At 37.3% G+C, this 21,762-nt stretch overlaps 3 protein-coding genes across 3 annotated transcripts; all 3 read right to left on the bottom strand.

The window, feature by feature from the left end:
• Nucleotides 1-2,159: 2,159 nt before the first annotated feature.
• Nucleotides 2,160-2,788, bottom strand: LOC107571414 (stonustoxin subunit beta-like). Its single transcript, XM_016257738.1, has one exon. It carries the CDS (start codon nucleotides 2,786-2,788, stop codon nucleotides 2,231-2,233), a length of 558 nt encoding a protein of 185 aa, XP_016113224.1. The 3' UTR covers nucleotides 2,160-2,230.
• Nucleotides 2,789-2,845: 57 nt separating this feature from the next.
• On the bottom strand, nucleotides 2,846-9,292 carry LOC107571416 (protein NLRC3-like). The gene is made up of 6 exons (XM_016257739.1): nucleotides 9,268-9,292; nucleotides 7,611-7,878; nucleotides 6,788-6,829; nucleotides 4,849-6,634; nucleotides 3,923-4,096; nucleotides 2,846-2,858 (listed from the first exon to the last, which is right to left on the bottom strand). The coding sequence occupies exons 2-6, from the start codon at nucleotides 7,816-7,818 to the stop codon at nucleotides 2,846-2,848; spliced, it is 2,223 nt and encodes a 740-aa protein (XP_016113225.1). The 5' UTR covers nucleotides 7,819-7,878; nucleotides 9,268-9,292.
• Nucleotides 9,293-10,500: 1,208 nt separating this feature from the next.
• On the bottom strand, nucleotides 10,501-14,039 carry LOC107571420 (polymeric immunoglobulin receptor-like). Its single transcript, XM_016257744.1, has 7 exons — nucleotides 13,970-14,039; nucleotides 13,543-13,875; nucleotides 12,444-12,767; nucleotides 11,479-11,667; nucleotides 11,283-11,384; nucleotides 11,036-11,109; nucleotides 10,501-10,942 (listed from the first exon to the last, which is right to left on the bottom strand). The coding sequence occupies exons 1-7, from the start codon at nucleotides 14,022-14,024 to the stop codon at nucleotides 10,715-10,717; spliced, it is 1,305 nt and encodes a 434-aa protein (XP_016113230.1). The 5' UTR covers nucleotides 14,025-14,039; the 3' UTR covers nucleotides 10,501-10,714.
• Between the last annotated feature and the right edge of the window lie 7,723 nt (nucleotides 14,040-21,762).

Genomic DNA, 21,762 nt, shown 5'->3' on the forward strand with positions numbered 1-21,762 from the left:
AATTTTTAAAGTATCTTTTCTGTTATTTAAATCATTTAATATTTCTATATTCAAAATTGTATATTTAAAACATTAACCTCAACATGAATTTATGAATTTAATTGCACTCATGCGACCTCTGAGCCTCATTAAACGTCTGAAAATACACCTACAAGCCACTTGCGTGTTCTTCTGTGCCACCTCTTTACAAATTTATTTCTTAAATACTGATTTCATTTGATTGGTAACTTATTCTTATTCTACTTGTTTTATTCTGTTGTTTTAATTAGAAATGTTAAAAAGTTTATAAATATATTTTTTTGAATTTGACATAAAAGATGACATACTTTTAATAAAGTTAGAAAAATGGCATTACAAAAGGTAAAAACTAAATTCCCTGTAAATCACTTTAAGGAGTCAACTATCACCTTGTAATGGGAAGGTTCATTTTTTTAATCAGAATTTTTGATTACTGATTAGAAGGTGCTACTAAAATTCTCCTAACCTTTTACTGCCTGAAGAGTCAAGGGTCAGGTTGCTGCCAAATTATGCTAATGACCCTACACTTGATTTATCAGAGCAGACATCAGGGAAGTGTAAAGGATGTAAATCTACATTTTCACACATAAAGCTGGAAGTCATGTGTCCTGAAATTTAAGAGCCAAACTTGCAAAAGAACACCAATAGCTAATGACAATTACACAAAACGAAGCGAGATCATGTTCCAATCTAATATTCCTCAGGACACAGAATATGGGTTCAGCCTTGATCTGACAACAAAACTCATTGCAACTAGATCGCAGCTGAATATATCATATCATATTTCTCCTGCATTCAAGGTAAATTTTGATGGATGTTTTATCCAAGCATTACAACATCTAACAAATTACAAACTGAATCCTACAGCAGTTCTGCAAATCCGGGCGACTCTGAGGCCCCAGAAGCCCGTGGGTTAATTATCAGGGTCAGACTCTGAAGAGTCTGTTCATTTTACAAGAGAGTTTATTCCCGATTCACTTGATGTTTGTTTACTCCAATTACTTAAACTGTTTCTAGAGGTTTAGTCAGTGTTGTGCTGGACATGTACCTCAGTTTGCAGTCGTTCCTCATGTATCGTTTCTGATGTCTGTTGTGGAGATAAACACATTCCCGCTCATGTCTATCCCACTGAGCTTCAAAACAGTCGACATCAGAAACAGACACAAATACCACATGAAAACAGAGCAGAGCCGAAGACAGTTCAATCATATTATTATACAGAGCAGTAGAAAATTTTTTTTAATTCAACCACTGTATTTTTAAATTACCCAATTTATTGAGTTGAACAACAACACATTTTAGTTTTAACAGTCAAACACAAAATAAAATTGAAACGAATATCTCCTTTCTTATATTTTATATGCAGATGAAATAAGTGTTACGTAAACACCTGTCTCCTGAGGCCACGTGAGCAAAATAATGCACCTCATTAAACTGTGTATTCAATGCAATTAAATAATGACTGTCTATAAAACAAATGCATAAAGTCTAAACTAATATTTATAAATCATATATGATTTCATAAATCGGTTGCATAAACCACAGTTTTACTACAAATGCCACGGTTAAACTATGGTTAGTGTAACAAATCCATGGTTAATTTGTGGTTATCACGGTTTAACTACAATGACCATGTTTTTCTGGGGGGGTTTTTTGGTTTTATATGTAGTAAAACCGCGGTTAATTTTCGTAAGGGTTCTCAATAATAAATGTTGTGTAAATGTCCTCAAACACAAATTAAACTATTTTAATTTGTCCAGCAGGTAAGCTGCAGATGTCTTGTTCAGCAAATGATCAGTTGGTTTAGTTATTGATTTTCAGATCTCAATAAATAAACAAACCAGTAAATGCAGAAAATAAGCTTTTTCCCATGTTAATGCAATTAATTTCACAATGTTTACATAATTATATTATATATACCAAAGTATGGGCATCATCTAGGTTAACAAAGTGAACAAATAAGACTTAAATGAGACTTTAAGCATAACAAAAGTAAAGCATTTTAACAAAAAAAGTCAGCTTTTGCATGTCTAAAAAGGCAGTACTCAAATCATTTCCGAACATGTGGTTCGGCTGTTATTTACAGTAAAACCTTTGCATTTACCTGCATAACATCTTATTAAATTTGATTTGAAGTTGTACTCAGTCACACAGAGTAAAACAAGATGGCAATAAATGTGCACATAAATGGTAAGATAAAGAGGCTTTCAGGTTAAATCTGACAAAAGGACACAGAGTCCCCGTCCACCTTGAAGGCCGCATAGAGAGGATCTTCAAAAGCCGCGAGGAAGGTGTACAAGTGTGTGAGTGTGTCAGAGACGCGGTAGAAGGACAGAACACCAGCCGTCGTGTCCACATACACACCCACTCTTTTAGATGAACAAGAGGATGAAGCCTTTATAGCAATGTAGTCTTCAGCGTGAGAAACATATGGGAAAGATGCACAGGTAATTTTCCATGACACACTATTGTTTCCAAGCTGCCCGGTGGCCTCTACTATACAAAGATCATCACTTTTCCTCAGGATGGTTTTGTACGTCACCCCGACCGTCCCCTCCGGACCAGTCCATTCGGCCTCCCAGTAACAGCGGCCAGACAGACTCTCTCTAGACAGCACTTGTTGGACTGATTCAAATCTCTCTGGATGATCTGGATACGGCTGCTTCTGCATTGCACATGTCGCCGTTCTGTCTCCGTTGGAGAGACACAGCAGAACATGAGTAACGCCAGAATGAAGCCAGACTCTGTTGCTCTCTGGGATGCCAAGCATAAGAATATCAATGTATTTTGTTTAACCAACAGTAAGAATTTTTAACCGATTAATCGGCTACTTTCGTTTGCTGCATGTTCATAAAAACACGCCAAACATAAATTTTACATTTTTGAAAGGAAAAATAAAAACAAAAAGTCACATCGGCTATAACTCACATTTTATTACATTTAGAAATAATACCGGCAGGCCTATGTTAATGTACATACATTACAAACACTATAAACATATAGACTATTTTAGTTCCCCTCACTCCACAACAAATCCTTTAAATTATTTTTACACAACTTATTCAGAACAGACCAAGAATGAAAAAATTATAATTTATTCATTCCTAATGAATAAATATAATATAACTGCAGTATAATATAATAATATAGGCCTGGCTATAAACAAGCCAAAACATATTCATTTAAAGTGAAACTGAACGTAAAGTTGGGTTCATAGCCTACCTCTCGCTCATTCGGCACCAATCCAAATGCTTCCATATTCGCGACGTATTTAAGCTAAACTATTATTTATTAGGTAAATTGGGCTTTGTACTTCACGCGTGTTCCAATATCGACAAGAAAAAAAATCATAATAAGCAAAAACGTGCCACAGTGGCCAAACTGCACATATTACAGACTATTTCAATTGACTACTGTAATTTTTTACATGTTTGGGTGACTGTATATTATTTTGATAATGAACAGGCTGCGCTGTTTGCAATGAATTTATAGTGTGTGCGTGAGGCGAGATCAAACAGCTGAAGCACAAAACACTCGTCATCTTTGGTCAAATAGTAAAGTAATAATTCGAAACAGCAAAGTGCAAAGTGTTAGCAGTTTGAAGATTCGAGAATATTGGCAAATATTATTAGAATTCTTTATAAAGCGAACACTGTTCCATACTTATTTCGCTCTGGAACCTGAATGAAAAATATTTTTGCTAAGGACGAACCGAAATGAAAACATTTAGCTTTTAATCCATGTATTTGACAGCCCACACACATCAACTCCCCATCCCGTACTTCTGAGTGGGAGATCTTCCCAGAGACTAAAATCAGGGCACCCCCTCCGGAGATGGCACCTGAGGTGAGGGGGCACAGAGGTGCCCGGGCCCCCTGAGGCCCCCCGCGGCACTGACGCTGACCTGAGTGTCTCCAGATGACAGTGTGGGCTCTTCAGTCCAGCAGAAAGTGCCTTCACTCCCGCCTCGATGCTGTAATTGTGACTCAGGTCCAGTTCGCTCATAGGACAGTCCTCTAGCTGAAGAGCCGAAGCCACCGTTTCACAGCACTGCTCTGTCAGTCCACAGTCTGAAAACCTGGCAAGATGGCAAGATGTTAGCTAGTCATGAAGAGCTTACCTCTACACAGTTTCAAAAAAATAGATCCCAATAAAGCTACATAAAAAAGAAACAATGTAATTAATACACTGCACAAAAAATGCTGGAAAGTAGAAAAAGCCTAAATGAGTTTACAGTATCATACCTGTACATTAGTTCAATAACTTAATAATTACATAGAAAACCTAAACTTAGAAAATCTTAAAGGAACAATGTATTTGAATGCTACGCCTGACAAAATTGTAGTAAATTAAAAAAACATGGAAAGAAAGAAGAGTACACAATGGCTTACACTGCGTTTCTGCAGCATCACTGTCACACAAAATGGATCAAAATTGTAAAAAAAACGTTTAATTTCATTCATAAAGTTGTATTAATTCAATTGATTAAACATGCTTTCCTATTATTCAAATTGAATTAAAATGGAATCATGAAAAATTAAATTAGAAAACATTAATTGGGGAAGAAAAACGAAATATGTTGAAAGAAGTTGAAGGGGAAAACTAAATTTTGAAAACAGAATTTGGAGGAAAACAAACAGCATTTTGGGGAAAATATTATCAAAAATAACGTTGAAAAAATAAAAATTAAATTTTGGAAAAAGTAAAACAGAATATGCTTTAAAAATACTTTTTGTGGGGGGTTAGGTACTCGCCCCGGGGGTGAGTAAAACAAAACAATTTTGTTTTACAATTTTAGGGGGAAAAGAGTTTTCATTTGACTCTACATACAGGGCTTTTCTGCAGCATCTCACGGCTGGGACGAGTCTCCTGCATCCCGCATATGTGTTGTTGAACATCTTGGGGTCGAAGTCATCCAGCACCTCGCCTGACATCAGAAGCACATAAACCAGCACTGAGCAGTTGGAGTTGGACACCGCTTTCGGCTGGCCGCTCTCTGACTTCAGATATTTCATGATTTGTTTGTACAGGGTTCTGTCCTGCAGCTCCAGGATGCAGAAGAAGTGGTTGATAGATTTATCTGGGCACTTGTCATTGTTTTGCAGTTGCTTGATGTACTGGATGGTTTTATTGATGCAGTTTTTGTTTTCCAGCGTCTCGTTCAGCAAGCCGATGAGGAGTTTCTGATTGGACTGGAGAGAAATGCCCAGCAAGAACCGCAAAAAGAGATCAAAATGCCCTCGGTCGCTCTCCTTCGCCTTATCGATCGCCTTCCTCAGCAGAACGTACAGCAGTTCTTTCTTATTAGGACGCGAATTCTCCAAGAAGAATTTCAGCTCGTCCATGTCCAGCTTCAAGTAGCAAAGAAACACATGCAACGCGGCAAGAAACTCCTGCACGCTCAAATGTATGAAGTAATAAACCTTCCTCTCATGCAGGACAGAGTCCTCCTTGAAGATTTCAGTGCACAGTCCTGTGGACTCCTCGCTTTCATCGATGCCGCACGCTTTCAGATCCGTCTCGTAGAACATGACGTTTTCCTCCTTCAGCTGTTCGAATGCCAGTTTAGCCAACTTTAAGATCATGCCTTTGTTTGAACTCAAAAGCTTTGTGCGATCCCTTTCCTGCTTCTTCTCATACTTCTGGTTCTTCATCTTCATCTGTATCAGAAGGAAGTGGATGTACATTTCGGTGAGGGTCGAAGGAATGTCCTGCTCATCGTTTTTGACAAGAATGTCCTGAAGGACGCTGGCAGTGATCCAGCAGAAGATGGGAATGTGGCACATTATGTAGAGACTACGAGACGTCCTGATGTGTGAGATTATTCTGGAGGCCTGAGCTTCATCTATGATCCGTTTTCTAAAATAATCCTCCTTCTGCTGGTCGGTGAATCCGCGCACCTCCGTGAACAATCCTACGTACTCAGAAGGGATCAGATTGGCCGCTGCCGGTCTTGATGTGACCCAGATGAGAGCCGACGGAAGCAGTTTTCCTCTAACTAAGCTTGTAAATAAAACATCAACGGATGACCGTGCATTGACACATTTGACCAATTTCCAATCAAAATCCACTTCCAGGCGACTCTCATCAAGCCCGTCAAAGATAAACACCAGTTTGTATTCTTCATAAAACTTGGTGTTTTCCACCTCTTTCAAATCAGGATAGAATTCCAACAGAAGCTCGTGGAGACTGATCTCTTTATCATCTTTAATCAAGTTCATCTCTCTGAATGGAAGCAGAAACACGCAGTCCACATGCTGATTGGCTTTTCCTTCGGCCCAGTCCAGGATTAACTTGTGCACGGAGAACGTCTTTCCGATGCCAGCGATGCCTTTGGTCAGCACAATGTTTCCCTCCTTCTTTTGCTTCAGTAAACAGAATATGCTATTGCAGTCGATCGGTGTGTCTTCAAATTTGGGCGTTTTCAAAGCTCGGTCCATCTTCAGAACCTCATGTTCGTCATAGACGTCTGTAATGTCCCCTTCAGTGATGAAGAGTTCAGTGTACACTTTGCTGAGGTGTATTTTGTTCTCCTTTTTGCCCTCAAACACATGTCCCGTTTTGGCCTTCATGTCGTCTTTGTGACTTTCCAGGATTTTCTGCAAGACGTCGTGCTCTAGAACAAATCGAACACATAAGAACTGTTGTGACTTCTGCCTAAAATCGCTGATATGTTGGGAATCATAACTTGTAGGCATTTAGAAATCAATCTAAATACAAGTTTGACCCGATTATAACCAGAATGAAGAAGTGGCTATTGTTTTTGCACCTTGTTTCTGAGACACCGGTCCTTTGGGTGGATTTTGCTGCCCTTTTAAGTAAACATCAGGAAAAAAATACACATACATTAAACACAAATCATTCAGCTACCAAAGCTTATTTATTAAAATCTTCCAAACTATTGGGTGGTTCTGACATGTTAAACAGTCGCCAAGTTTTGCTAAAGAAATAAGCAACCTGGTCTGAAAAAATACGTTCCAAAATAAGTGACCCATGGTGAATTTGGGAAAAAATAATACTAATAATTTAAATAAAACCAAGTTTTGAAAAAAAAAAAAATGTGACCATGGACCACAAAACCAGTCATAAGGGTCAATTTTTCGAAACTGACATGTATACATCATCTGAAAGCTTAATAAATAATCTTTCCATTGATGTATGGTTTGTTAGGATAGGAGGACAATATCTGGCTGAGATACAACTATTTGAAAATCTGGAATCTGAGGGTGCAAAAAAAAATCTAAACATTAATCGCCTTTAAAGTTGTCCAAATGAAGTTCTTAGCAATGCATATTACTAATCAAAAATTTAGTTTTGATATATTTACGGTAGGAAATTTACAAAATATCTTCATGGAACATGATCTTTACTTAATATCCTAATGATTTTTGACATAAAAAAAAATCTGTAATTGTGACCCATACAATGTATTGTTGGCTATTGCTACAAATATCCCCCAGCGACTTAAGACTGCTTTTGTGCTCCAGAGTCACAAATCTGTAAGCAAATTTAAAAAACAAAGCCCAGAGTGGCTGATAATGAGCAAACTTGGCAACTCTGATGCTAAGCATACTACAGTGCTATGAGCTTACCGACAGCGCCAGTGGCTGAGCTGAAGCTGATGATTACTGAGCCTTGGATGACGTTTCCAGTGAGTACAGGAGCGTTTACAGTTGCACCTGTTTGAGCATTCAGATCAACGCAGACTGAAGTGTGAGAGGGGCTGGTCGTCTGCATCGACCCTTCTGCCTTCTCCAGCTCATCCACTGCTTCCAGAAGCGGCTCTGGAACCGACGCCATCTTGTCTGCCTTGGTCTTGTGTCCACCTTATCTTTCAATGCGGAAGTAAGCTGTTTTCTGCTAATGTGCGAGACCTTCAGTTCATTAGCCGCTTGTAGGGAAACAACGAGAAGAATAACAAAGTGCACCAAACAGTTTGCATAACAAACTGTGTTCATAATTAAGATAATACATTAAAATCATATGGTAAGACACACCAGTTTGCAATATCAAGCAGCAAGAGCTGTTTTGAACAGCTAAGAATAGCTGGAAGTGGAAGTGACCGGAAGCCAGACACACTGAGTTTAGGCCGCACCCGCTCTTATGGAAAAAACATGGTTACTACTCTTTTACTATAATAAAACCATGGTTAGTTTTCATAAGGGAAGGTGGATAAGATCAGACGAGAGGAGATATATGACAAGTTGGGTTTGACTTAAACCAATTTCATATTTTAATATCTGATAAACTCATGTAGTATGCACTTTTAGCAGTCCCATACACAACCAGACCTGATCCTTACCTTCTATTGAGTAGCTACAACTATAAAGCTATAAGAATGAGAATAGAAGCAGTTTTGTTAATGTTATTTTTTACATGCATTGTACTCAGTACTTCGGCTTATGCAAACATGCTCATAATCATGCAGCCAGAGAGCCCAAAGTCACATCTACATGCCCACCAAGAACGATACATATAATCATAACTATATTAAATCGACACCAACGCACGATGTTTTCGTCTCAGCGAGCTTCCGTCGAGCGCGCTTTATTTAACACCTTATGGTTATCCTTCCTGTGACTGGCCGTGACGGAAAATGAGATTAGAAAACCAAACACATGCAAAAAAAAAAAAAGATTGGGGACACGACAAACAGTTAATTAATTATTTAATATATACGTATTTACAGTTTATTAAATATGTGTTACATTTAATCATTTTAAACGTGTGGCATAACGCTGGATGGATGCAAAGAATAGTTGATTTGCATCAAAGTCGAAAAGGCTTCGGTTCTAAGCATCGCAAGATATCAACATGCATTAGCGATAAAAGTTACATGCAAGTTGGGAAATAATAAACGCGCGGTACGTTACCTGTCCCGCAGCTCTCTGATGCCTCCGTTAGTTTCACTTTAATCGTGTCCTCTCTCTCTCTCCCTCTCTCTCTCTCTCTCCTCTCTCTCTCCCTCTCTCTCTCTCTCTCTCTTTCAAACACATGCAAAAAAAAAAAAAGATTGGGGACACGACAAACAGTTAATTAATTATTTAATATATACGTATTTACAGTTTATTAAATATGTGTTACATTTAATCATTTTAAACGTGTGGCATAACGCTGGATGGATGCAAAGAATAGTTGATTTGCATCAAAGTCGAAAAGGCTTCGGTTCTAAGCATCGCAAGATATCAACATGCATTAGCGATAAAAGTTACATGCAAGTTGGGAAATAATAAACGCGCGGTACGTTACCTGTCCCGCAGCTCTCTGATGCCTCCGTTAGTTTCACTTTAATCGTGTCCTCTCTCTCTCTCCCTCTCTCTCTCTCTCTCTCTCTCTCTCTCTCCCGATCGTCGTGTTGTTTGTGCGAGCATTAAACTGTGCATGTGCACGGAGCAGGAAATATTAAATGCAATTTCCAGTATTTTTTTTCACGTTGCTGGGATGAATTGTGAGACTATAGAGCAATATTGGGATCTACTGAATTAAGGCGACTCATCAATAAATACTCATCACTAAATATTGCCATATTTTGCTATGGCTATGTCCTGACCCCATCACTTCAACTGAATAACTTCCCTTGAAATATTAAACAGTTCTGCTTCATTCTGGCACATTTCTAAAGGTTGGCGAAATGGGAACATTATATAATAGTGATGCATGTGATTACTGACTACAGCAATATCTTTATCAGTCTAAATTATGAAGATGTACGAATTTATAATGTGAGATTTTATACTATATGGGTCAAAGACGAAAAAGGGTTTAAACATAAAAACTATAAGTGTAATATTGCTTTAAATTCTTGTTGTTTTCCCCCCCAAAAAATGTAAAACGTTTTCTGTTTAATTTAAGTGCAATTTTGTTTTAGTTTTTCTGAGCAAAAGCCCCTGATTTACAGAAGAGAGCCACTAAAATGTTATTCAGTGTAACAATCTTGTCAGGCATATTTACAACAAAAATCAATTTATGACATATTAAAAGACTAATTACTTTCACCCCAAATACTAGGTTTTTATTCATTTAAAACACAGTACAATTTCATATGTTCCCTTATTCTTTTATATATTTTAATATGCACAAGTCAGAAAAATAATGTTGTTTGAATTGTTACATAAATATTGTGTTACACTGAATGACAATGTAACATTATTTCAACCAAATTTTGACAGTTTATTCTCCAAAAACTTATTTGAAACCTTAAAAGTGTGCTTTTTAATGTGCTTTCTATGAACATAAAATCACTTTTGTAAATGTATTTTGATGCAGACATCTTAACGTCTTTGACCCATATTTATATATATATATAATTGTAAAATCATTGTAAAAAGCAGAAAAGATGTTGAGACTGGGAGGGCGTAGATAACCACATCTATCTCATGAATATTAATTAGCTCACACTGACATTTCAGCCTGTCACAATACTTTTCATTCTGATTTTAATTTGAACTTTTATTAATGTTCCACGACATTTCTTTTCTCCACTCATTTCATTCTTCACTATGCACTGTAATACTAAAGGACTTGTGGGTATGAATAAATAACAGACGATCAGAAACGTAACCAACCAAATATCTTACGTCTCCAATGAAATTGATCCAAAATAACACCAGGGCCACAGATTTCAATCACAAAGCAAGTGCGATGCAGTCTTAGTTCGGTGTGATTCAGCCTGGTCTCCATGAATGTCCTCAGTCTTTCATGGTCTAACAGTTGTGTAGTCGCATGTCTCCTGCCCGTCAGAAGTCCCGTCTGAATGATGAGCCGCTGTAAACTTGATGCTGGAGTAGTTGAGATCGTCCGAGGGGCTGCTGGGTAATTGTGCTAGAGCATAAACAGAGGCTTCATGTTCAGCAAATGCTGGAAGCACCAGACTATAGTCAGGATGATCAAGAGTGCTACTGATGTCTTCATAATCGCAGTCCGCCTGAAGAGAAGAAAAAACACCAGAGTTAGAACAAATGGATAAAGAGTGGAAAATATGACTAATATCCACATACAGACACATGATGCAACTCACTTCTCTAGTTTCTCCCATATCTCCACTGGGCAGATTCTTAGTCGGGCCACGAACCACATCTTTGGGCTGCGTTCCTGTTTTGTGACACCAGATTTTTTGGTTTGTGACAAAAACCTTTTTTTTGAGACGACATGCAGCTCTGTGACACAGAAGTCTGGTTTGACTTTGGAAATGCTGTGATTTACTAAAGCAGATGAGAATAAAAATGATTCTATATCAAGTGAATTGATGTGAGAAAGACAGTCACCTTCTTTCTTTTGCCTCCGTCTTAAGTATATAAACGATGAGAATCCAAACCCTGTCAGTATCCCTATAACTATCACCATCACCATGAAGATTGGTGCTAAACCTTGAAAAACAGACAAACACGTCCAATAAATGACTCTAAATGTCCTATATTTAATGAAACTTGAGAAACAAATGTCTCTGCACACTCTTTGTACCTGGCTGTGGTTTTGGTGACACTGCATTAGGAGATGATGAGAAAAACATTAACACTGAAGATGAAGATGATGATGATGAAGATGTGACGGGTCTGCTGGAGGCAGTATCTGCTGGTGCAGGTTTGCTGCTGTGAAATGAAGCTCTTGTTGTGTTTGGTTTAGATAACGGCCTCTCTGATGTGTCTGAAACTGGGTTTAATGCATGACAGCCCATGCAGTTATTTCCAGATATGATTACAACAAAAACTATTTAAGGAGCTTTTTATATATGTGACCCTGGAGCACAAAAGCAGTGTTAAGTCGCTGGGGGATATTTGTAGCAATAGCCAACAATACATTGTATGGGTCACAATTATACATTTCTCTTTTATGCCAAAAATCATTAGGATATTAAGTAAAGATAATGTTCCATGAAGATATTTTGTAAATATCCTACTGTAAATATATCAAAACTTAATGTTTGATTAGTAATATGCATTGCTAAGAACTTCATTTGAACAACTTTAAAGATGATTTTCTCAATATTTAGATTTTTTTGCACCCTCAGATTCCAGATTTTCAAATAGTTGTATCTCAGCCAAATATTGTCCGATCCTAACAAACCTTACATCAAAAAGTTGTACGGTGCTTATTTATTCAGCTTTCAGATACTGTATACATTTCAATTTCAAAAACTTGACACTTATGACTGGTTTTGTGGTCCAGGGTCACATATTGAGAACACATTTCAGAATAAACACACACAGTTACATGTTTACAGTCGTATTGTGGCAAAAGATCATGTGACACGTTGTACTTCCCCCTGACACAGCTGTTAGTAACGCTTCACTAATATCAAGGGTGTGACGGAAACAGAGAGGCGCATGAGTGACCAGCGATGTGTTTAGCATGAACTTTTACTGTATATTATTCTTTTGTTTTTTATGTCCCTGCACATACTATAAAACCTGCTAATATCATCTTACCAGCAGAAATGTTCAGGTCTATCACTGAAATCCATTTCTTCTGCTTCTTGTGCTTTTGTCTTCTCTGTGCAGCTCCACACCAGTATATCCCAGAATCCTCTTCTCTCAGATCAGTGATGGTCACAGTAAAGACTCCTGCAGATGCATTATCGCTCAGAGAGAAACGGCCGTTACTGTGGCTCTCTGATGAAACTTTGACGGCTGATGTCTCACAGAGGGACGGGTCGCTTCCTTTGCAGATGAATTTGACGTCGTTCTTCAATTCACTTGAATAATTGCAGGGGATATAAAGATGCTTTCCAGTCACACCAGACACTCTGGAAACTAAATCAGAGCATGAATGAGATACTTAAGAACCTACAGTGACAATAATAGCTGTTTAATCAGATACTGCTCTGAATAATGCCAGCTCTTTCTGCTTTACGTTCACTGGCTGCTCTGCAGTGCTCTGATAATGTAATGCATGCGAAATGAAAAAGACCTTGACCTTTAGAGTCACTAAATTTCAACAGATACCGCAACTCTTTGAAAAGCTGCTAGATGTAACTGATTTTACAGAATATAAGCACATGCTTAAATATTGAGGTGCAGGTCATGAGAAAAATGAAAAAAGGAAAGTTTAACCGCACAACTCAAATTTTTATGCTGATAAAAACAAACAAACACAAATGCATTGATAAAGGCTGATGGCTGAACTATATATATAAAAAGTAAGATTTTGAGTTGTGCAGTTATATTTTTTGTTTTTTGAATGAACTATTTCTTCTCAAATAAACTGAATGTCATGTGACAGGAAGTGATGCGGGTCAGTAAATACTGACCCGCATCACTTCCTGTCACATGACATTCAGTTTATTTGAGAAGAAATAGTTCATAGTGTTGTGTGTGGTGTGAACACTGGCTCTTCAGCATCTGCAGAGGATGCTGTGGTTTCTGTTCTCTTGGCTCTCTGCATCTTTCAGCACACGATACAGCACTCTCATACACGCAAACATACCTCTGACATATCACTTTAGAGTGTACTAGAATTGTTCATTTACATCTTACACAGTATTCGTGTGCACTGCCAATGATACACATACAGTATATTCTGACTTACCGTGTTTAATCTCCAGATGAATCTCTGTAAAGTCATCAAATATTCCCAGCCCTCTCTTTACTCCACACCAGTATTGGTCTTGATCCTCTGTTCTCAGATCAGTGATGGTGACGGTGAAGATGTGGGCCGTTTTGTCGTCAGTCAGAGAGAATCTCTTGTCTTGAGCTGCTGATCCAGATTCAACAACTTTGTCTTTTTTCAGTCTTGGACATTTTCCTCTGCCGAGATACTTCTCATGTTCTTCATCTGTAGACTTATATGAGCACTGTATCTCAACTGTTCCTCTTTCATGTGCAGTGAAAGTCAAGATCTCATTCGTCTCACATACCGCCACTAAGAAAATATAAAGAGAGAGAAACAGCTGAGTGCAAACATGGACCTGATTGAGAACAGACAGACTGTTAGAAAGACACAGGATAACTCTCACCTGACACGAGGAGCAGCAGGTGAAATATGAGTTTATCATCACGGATCTGGATCATTGTTTCATGTGTGTGGTGCTGGTGGTCTCTATATTAATGAAGAGCTCAAGCTCTCTCTCTCTCTCTCTCTCTGTCTGTCATTTGCTCCTCCTCTCCATGAGTTACAGTATTTGCAGCAAGGGCTCACTCTATGTACATTTCCTTCGAACAAATTCAATCTTACATTTTCATTTAGTCATTTAGCAGACACAAATAAATTCAGCCTTGTGCTTAGAAGAGATCGAGGGCTTTTAAGTACACATGAACATGAATGAATATATATATTTCATCAAGTCGAGACACTGATGATATTCAGGAGACATCAGGCATCATGCATTGTACAGTGTGTAACCTGCATCTGTGGCCACTTGGTGTCAGTATGATGCAATAATGACATAATGAAGGATGGGCATTTGAATTGAATATTACTTTGACATTGTATACTATCAAAATGCATATTTATTTATTCATTTAGTTGATCTTGCAAATATAAATTATGCATTAAAAGTTACCACTATGATCATTTAATTGAATTTGCATATTATCTCTTCATGTGGTGTTTACTGGAAAAAGCGAGATAATGTTACTCTATATACATGCATGTACCTGCACTTATATACATGTTCATAGTGGGGTAGACTGCAAAGACTCTTAAAACTGTTTCATTTATGGAAGGATGACAATAGAAGACCAAACTCTGAACAAAAGAAACTTAGACGAACAACAATTCATTATAACCTCAAGTAGCAGTCATCAGGGTCCAAGCACCAATCACTGTACAATTGGCATATAGCTTTCCAAATATAATGGCGGTCCTTAATATGGTTATGTGCACTTTGAAGTTTCAAAACCAGAGAATCAGAGCATGATTCGAAGTGCCAAAGTCAAGTGATTTCACTAAATGAGTCGTTGTTACATTATAACTGTTTCAATGTTTCAGAAGTGTAATGGTTCGCCGCAAGGGGTCGATGATCTCTCTGTGGATCCATGAAGCAATGGTTTTTATCTGATCTAAGTTATGTTTTATATATGAATAGACATTTTAATGGCACATTTGTATAATAAAAGTAAGATTAGTAGGTACTAGTGTCTGATTGGTCTGTTTAGCCAAGCCCTTCACAAAACAAACAAAAATGAGCCACCCAATTTAATAACAGAATACATATTATACAGAAATCTCACATTTAATGGTATTAGATGATTTGTTAATTGCATTTAATAGATTTTACTTCCAACAAAACCTCTGTATTTTCCAGGTGTTTTTATACATGTTTTGGCTGAGTTTTTGTTACATTTACATTCACCAACGTGTCATATTTCTAGCGCTTCAAAACAGCGAATAATCCTGCGAAGCAATTGGTTCAACAGATTCAAAATTTCGCAGTTCAGTTATTTTTGGAAATGACAACCGGATTCGACAAGGGAACTCACACCTTTACATTTTCAGGGCTTATTTTCTATATGAGCTATTGTCTGGCACAAGAGAGCCGTTCTGTGCTGCACGATGAATAGGTTTGACTTCACTTACTCCTTCATTAGAGTCGCTATTGTCTGAACAGGACAATTTGAGACTCAAACCTGTTAGTAAATGCGGTTGACCATCTCAAATACTCACAGTGTGAACATAGCCCAAGAAATATTATTCCATATATTATATTTAAAAAGACAAAATAATAGTATCTCTTTATTTTAGGTGTACAACCAGATTTATCCTCCTGAGATCCTGCATCTTCATACGAGGACATTATATTTGAGTGTATTTCTCTGAGACTATACATGCCACAGTTGTAAGTCTGGATGTGCTGTACAGAGCGCATTCAGGGCTTTTCAGAAACACTAAATGTTTGGATGTGTCACCATCACCTCTCCCTCTCCTTGGGCTTTAAAAATGTCTGATATTAATTTAGTGACACTCTTATGGAAATATGATACTATTTTGTAATTGTCATTTAAATCGGACACATTTTTAAACTGGCCCCAAAACACATTAATATGCAAATTAGATTTAGTTTATAGATACATTATATATAATGAGAAAACCTGTTTGTGGCCATTTTACACACATTTTGCATGAAGAAAAATGGTATATAAAAGCATTCTGATATAACATAGATGCGAATTATCTTTATACAAAAAAAATCCTGAAAACTAAAAATGTATTGGTGATTTAAAAAATCTATTGTTTTTGCCTATGCATATTCATTCATGTCTTTTTATTATTTTTTAAGAAATTGAGTCCAGATGTCCTCTACCGATGACTTAGCATAACTTATGAATTAAATATATTTTTTTTAATGCTCTAGTCTAAACAATGTAATGACATCAAAAAAAAAAGTTTTTTGCCTAAAATGTTTTGCCGGGTCTTAAGAGGTAAATGTCCGGGGTTTGGTGAAAATATAGCGGCTTAGTGTGACCAGCAGCATTTGTTCAATACAGTCTTATAGTTGATTCTGTTCTTAAATAAAACACAAAACTTGCTGATGGCATCTTACCGGCATAAATGAGAGATGTAAGCATCTCACAGTCTCATTATCACACACCAGTAATGTCCTCCATCCTCAGTCTCGGGCTGTTTTATCAAATATTGTACTAGTGTAATTCATGTCAGCTATTTTACTCTGCTCAGCACTGGCTGCTCTGCTTACAAACAGTGATCATGTAATACAAATGAAATGCTGCTGGTGGTCAAACTTAAAGAAGAGCTCTCTCTCTCTCTCTCTCTCTCTCTCTCTCTCTCTCTGTCTGTCATTTGCTCCTCCTCTCTATGAAATACACAGTATTTGCAGCAGGAGCTCCCTCTATTGAGATCTCCATTCAATAAATTCTTGATCTTAGAATAGAATATGTGCTGCTTAGTCACATAAACATGATTGAATGAGTCTCTAACGAGATCATAGACGAGAGACATCAGGCATCATTCATATTGTACAGTTTGTAACCTCATATGTGACCACTTGGTGTCAGTGTGATCTAATAATGACATGACGGCGCACAGCGAGAGCCATTTTCCAATTTTACTTGGACATACTTCCAAAATGCACATTCATTCATTCATTCATTCAGCTGTTCTGGTAAATATGACTTTTGAACCAAGTATTGCCTTTTGGACCCTTGTTTAATTCAGTTTGCATATTATCTTCTATGTGGTTTGACTGTCATTATTTATAGATACATACTGTATAGATATTTATGCCAACATATCTGTCATTTATATGACAGTAGTGCTCTGTTGATTATTATGTTGAAACAAAAATTGACAAGAGGGGTAGTTTTATTCTAAAAAAAGGCAACATACTGAATCACATAGATGTCATGTTTTGTGGCTATTCAGCCAGTGTGTAGAAATCACTGCCAGAGGGGTTTGTGGGTAAATGTGCCGTCTCATAAACCGTGTTTAAACTGATGGTTGTGTTTCCAGAGTCTGGGATCACTGAATAATAAGCAGACGAGGACACCTGAAAGGGACAGGTTTATTATTGTAATTGCATAACATCTGGGTTTATCAGTAATGTCATGATTTATAATCTTTTTGAATTCCTTCTGTAATTGAACACAGTTTGGCAAATACTGTATCATGCTAACAGACACACGTTTACCTCATCGCCATCTCCTGTGTTCCTCTGATCGGATGAGACTGAACCTGCTGTGGATGGACAGAATGATGAACGTGAACATACAAGAGAACAGAAGTTAAGAGATTTCTTGATTGATTTCAGATTTCTTTGTTTGTACCTTGTGTCTTTTGACATCTCCGCTTGAGCAACAACAAACTCAGTCCTCCGACTAACAACAGAATCAAACACATAATCACCATAATGACGATGTAGAGCTCTGGAAAACACACACAAAACACAGTAGAAATGAGATTCAAACCACAGAATGAAGCACGATATTAGCATGAGTGTGAAAGGAACAGTCCACCATATGATGCAAAACAATCAGTCAAGCAACAAGACCTGAAACATGAATCCAGTGAAACTCAAACTGAAAGGGAGAGTTCACCCAAAAATGAAAATCACTTTTAGAGAATACTAGAGATTACGGTTTATAAAGTTTTAAATATGGATTATTCTCTTACAAAAACGCATTGATTCTCTACAGGAGGCCTTTTTTCACCCCCCCGGAGCCGTTTTTATTATGGATGGATGCGCTTTATTTGACTTCTTTCGGGCTATTGACAAGAAACACCCATTCACTGCCATTATAAAGCTTGGAAGAGCCAGGATGTTTTTTATACGACTTCGATTGGATTCGTCTGAAAGAAGAAAGTCATATACACCTAGGATGGCTTGAGGGTGAGTACATTTTTGGGTGAACTATCCCTTGAAGAACTCTGCAGTCATTTTCACTACAGCCAATCACTGAGCTGCAAAATGGCGGCAGTTGTGTTTATGTGCAGAAGTGAAGAGGTTCTTATGAAAAAATGCATTGTGAAGCTTTGAAACCTTTGTCCAAAGTCACATGATTTCAGTGAGGCTTCGTTTGTCATGACAGATTTGAAAATAATGAAATTAACCCATGTTTTTTTTGTGTTTTTGTTTTTAAACCTGATCTCGGATGAGTTTTATACATTTCAATGAAAAGGAAGAGTAGTACTTATTTGGCCTTTTTAGGAATGTTCTCCATAAACAAACGAGCCCTGCAAATGAAAATAACACATATTATGGACCAATTTCGGTGTTTGCAAAAAGTGGTAACGTCTTTTGTGGGCGGAGCCTATCTGGTAGAAAATGACAGTTTTGAAGTAGCAGTATGGAATCCATGAAATAAAAGAATAAAAAAGGTAATTTTGAGTTTATATTTCAAAAATTCTGACTTTTTTTCTCACAATTCCGAGATTATATCTCACAATTCTGAGTGTGATATATATATATATATATATAAATCAACTCGTCATTCTCTTTTTAAATCCCACACTTCTGGCTTTTTTTCCCCTCCGAATTGACAAACTCGCAATTGTTGAGTTAAATCGAGTTATAAAGTCTGAAGTAGGAGATTTAAACTTGCATTTGCAAGTCTGAATTGTGAGATAAAATAGGTAAATGTAATAGGTTTAAAAAGTAGGCTATTTTATGCTGTAACTGTAGCTAATACAATATGACCCCTAAGAACTGCATATGCAAATATTATGTAGACATATGGTTTAAATCAAATTTATGCTTTAAAAGTAGGGTAATCATAGCAGGTTTCATCCACTTCATCCATTTAAACGTCTACGTTTAGCTTCAAATGTTGTCTTTGACGACGGTATTCTATAAAAATGATTTACATTCCGATGCTGGATTCCAAAAGCTCAACAGAACATTTTGTTCCCAGTGTTTTTCTGCCACCACAATGCACGCACTGCTGCAAGTGACGTAACTATACAGACACTTCATATTAAATGGTATTTCTTGACCTGTTAGTTGCATTTATTAAATTACACTTTCAGTAAATCATTTCGAATTGGTTTATGCATATTTGGGCTGGGTTTTTGTTGCGATTACACTGTTTTGACCAGCCGGACGCTTTAATACAGTGACGCATTTTATGACACAATTGTTTCGATTAATTCAAATTTTCAAACTACTTTTCCCCATCACTACTGCCAAGGCAAGCTCTGCAAGTCTCACTTTACCAGCAAATCACTTTAATTGTGATGTCCTAAATAATGGCCATTAATCCAATTTCATTATCATAATAATTTAATTTGTGTTAAAGAACTCACCAGACTGGACTGAAGCATCTGTTCTTGATTTTCCATTGTTGCCCACAGATGAAAGGTTAAGAATCAAAATGACATTACATGTACACTCTTAAAAATAAAGTTGCATCAAAACGTTCTTCAAGCGATGCCATAGAAGAACCATTTTTGGTTCCACAAAAAACATTCAGTCAAAGGTTCTTTAAAGAACCATCTCTTTATAATCTGAAGAACCTTCTTTCACCACAAATAACCTTTTGTGAAACCAGATGTTAAAGTCTGAAAGCTTCTGCCAGACAAATTAGCACACATTTACAGAAAAAAAGCATAGTCTGAAGAGCAGAAAAATAAATGGATGCTTGCATGCAAATGTGCCTTAAAATGTGGGGAAGTCGTGGCCTAATGGTTAGAGAGTCCAAAGGTTGTGGGTTCGAGTCTCGTACCGGCAGGGATTGTAGGTGGGGGGAGTGTATGTACAGTGCTCTCTTCCACCTTCAATACAACGACTGAGGTGCCCTTGAGCAAAGCACCGAACCCCCAAATGCTCCCTGGGCACCACAGCAAAAATGGCTGCCCACTGCTCCGGGTGTGTGTGTGTGTGCACTTTGGATGGGTTAAAATGCAGAGCACTAATTCCAAGTATGGGTCACCATACTTGGCCACATGTCACGTCACACTAAAATCCCTCTTTGTATTTTTTCCATAAGTCATGCTTATGAAAAATCCCTCTTTGCATTTTTTTCATAAGTCATGCTGCCACTGTTCACTAACCGATACCCAATAAATAATTGAGTCAAACCAGAGAACAAGTGAAGGGTTAAACTGCATTTTTAATTCTTGAACAGCAGAGGGAAGCAAACTAAAACGTGTGGTATACAAAGTGAACAATTAGTAGTCTAGTCAAACGACTAGCTGAATGTGATTATGTGGGTTAGTGTCCCTGTAGGATTATCACCTTTAATATAAAACACTTTATAGAAATAATACCTTTAATAGAAAACTGTATATAACAAACACAAACACACAGGTGATGAACTGTACAATAGACATGATATGAACAAGGCGCATGATTCATTCAGCCTATATTAATATCTCAGTCTCATAACTGGTATGGCACCTAAACACACTCCAGATGAGGCATCTCTGAACAAACACAGTGCAGTTAGAAAGAATAAATAGAATAACAGCTGCAGTAAGTAAAATTCATAATGAAAATACATCTGTAAGTGGTTCCTTTTTCTTCCTGCGTTTTGATGCATCAGCTGTTTCCAGATGCTTTTGGGTGCAAGAGTGTGTTGTGCTTGAACAACACCTAAAAACCCCACTGTGGTAAAAAAGTGTCCAGTTGAGTTGTTTTCTTGTACATTTCCAGCAGATGCTCCGCTCTTGTGTTTTCTTTGTTTATCTACAGGTTCTCTTATCTGTAATTTCTCGGGGATGTGACAAAATGACTAACTATAGTAAACTGATAAACGTCTGAGAGTAAACAGTGAGCAGATCAAGTGTCACGTGCAAACAAGTGCTAAGTTTTTGCTCACAATTATGAATTTCGTTCACATTTATGAGCGTACACAAGAGTGGTTCATTAAGTTCACTGTGAACATGTTCCACTAATCACAAACGAACACAAAGTCACGCGATACTTCTTATTTTGAGTGAAAAGTACTTTTGCTATACCTTTCTTTACAATAAATTGTATTTGATTTTTTTATATAATTTTATATCTAATGAAATGCATTTTTAGTTGTCACTGAAGTGTGTAAATAATTTTAGGAGTCACTGTACGCATTAAAATGTCACTGCACTCGTGACCAGATTCCATACTCTTTTAAAAATAAAGGTTCTTTATTGGCCTTTGATGGTTCCATGAAGAACCTGTGGCACCTTCACAATGCACAATAGGTTCTTTATAGTGGAAAACATTCTTTACATGATTAGAATGTTCTTCACACTAAGAAAAACGAGGATCTTTTAAAAACAGCTGGGGAATCAAAAAGGGTTCTTTGGCATCACTGCAAAAAAAAAAAAAAAAAAAAAACTAAAATACTTGAGGGACGGGGGGGGAATGACCGGGGG

Source organism: Sinocyclocheilus grahami, unplaced genomic scaffold (assembly GCF_001515645.1).
Source record: "Sinocyclocheilus grahami isolate Dianchi unplaced genomic scaffold, SAMN03320097.WGS_v1.1 scaffold1592.1, whole genome shotgun sequence".
Taxonomy (NCBI): domain Eukaryota; kingdom Metazoa; phylum Chordata; class Actinopteri; order Cypriniformes; family Cyprinidae; genus Sinocyclocheilus; species Sinocyclocheilus grahami.

Coding starts and splice junctions, on each gene's coding strand:
- LOC107571414 (XM_016257738.1), bottom strand. CDS start 2,788: ATGCTTGGCATCCCAGAGAGCAACAGAGTCTGGCTTCATTCTGGCGTT.
- LOC107571420 (XM_016257744.1), bottom strand. CDS start 14,024: ATGATCCAGATCCGTGATGATAAACTCATATTTCACCTGCTGCTCCTC. Junction 12,768..13,542: donor TCATCTGGAGATTAAACACG/GTAAGTCAGAAT, acceptor GCTCTGATTTAG/TTTCCAGAGTGTCTGGTGTG. Junction 10,943..11,035: donor ATATGGGAGAAACTAGAGAA/GTGAGTTGCATC, acceptor TCTTCTCTTCAG/GCGGACTGCGATTATGAAGA.
- LOC107571416 (XM_016257739.1), bottom strand. CDS start 7,818: ATGGCGTCGGTTCCAGAGCCGCTTCTGGAAGCAGTGGATGAGCTGGAG. Junction 6,635..6,787: donor ACCGGTGTCTCAGAAACAAG/GTGCAAAAACAA, acceptor GATTTGTTCTAG/AGCACGACGTCTTGCAGAAA. Junction 4,097..4,848: donor AGATGCTGCAGAAAAGCCCT/GTATGTAGAGTC, acceptor CCATCTTGCCAG/GTTTTCAGACTGTGGACTGA.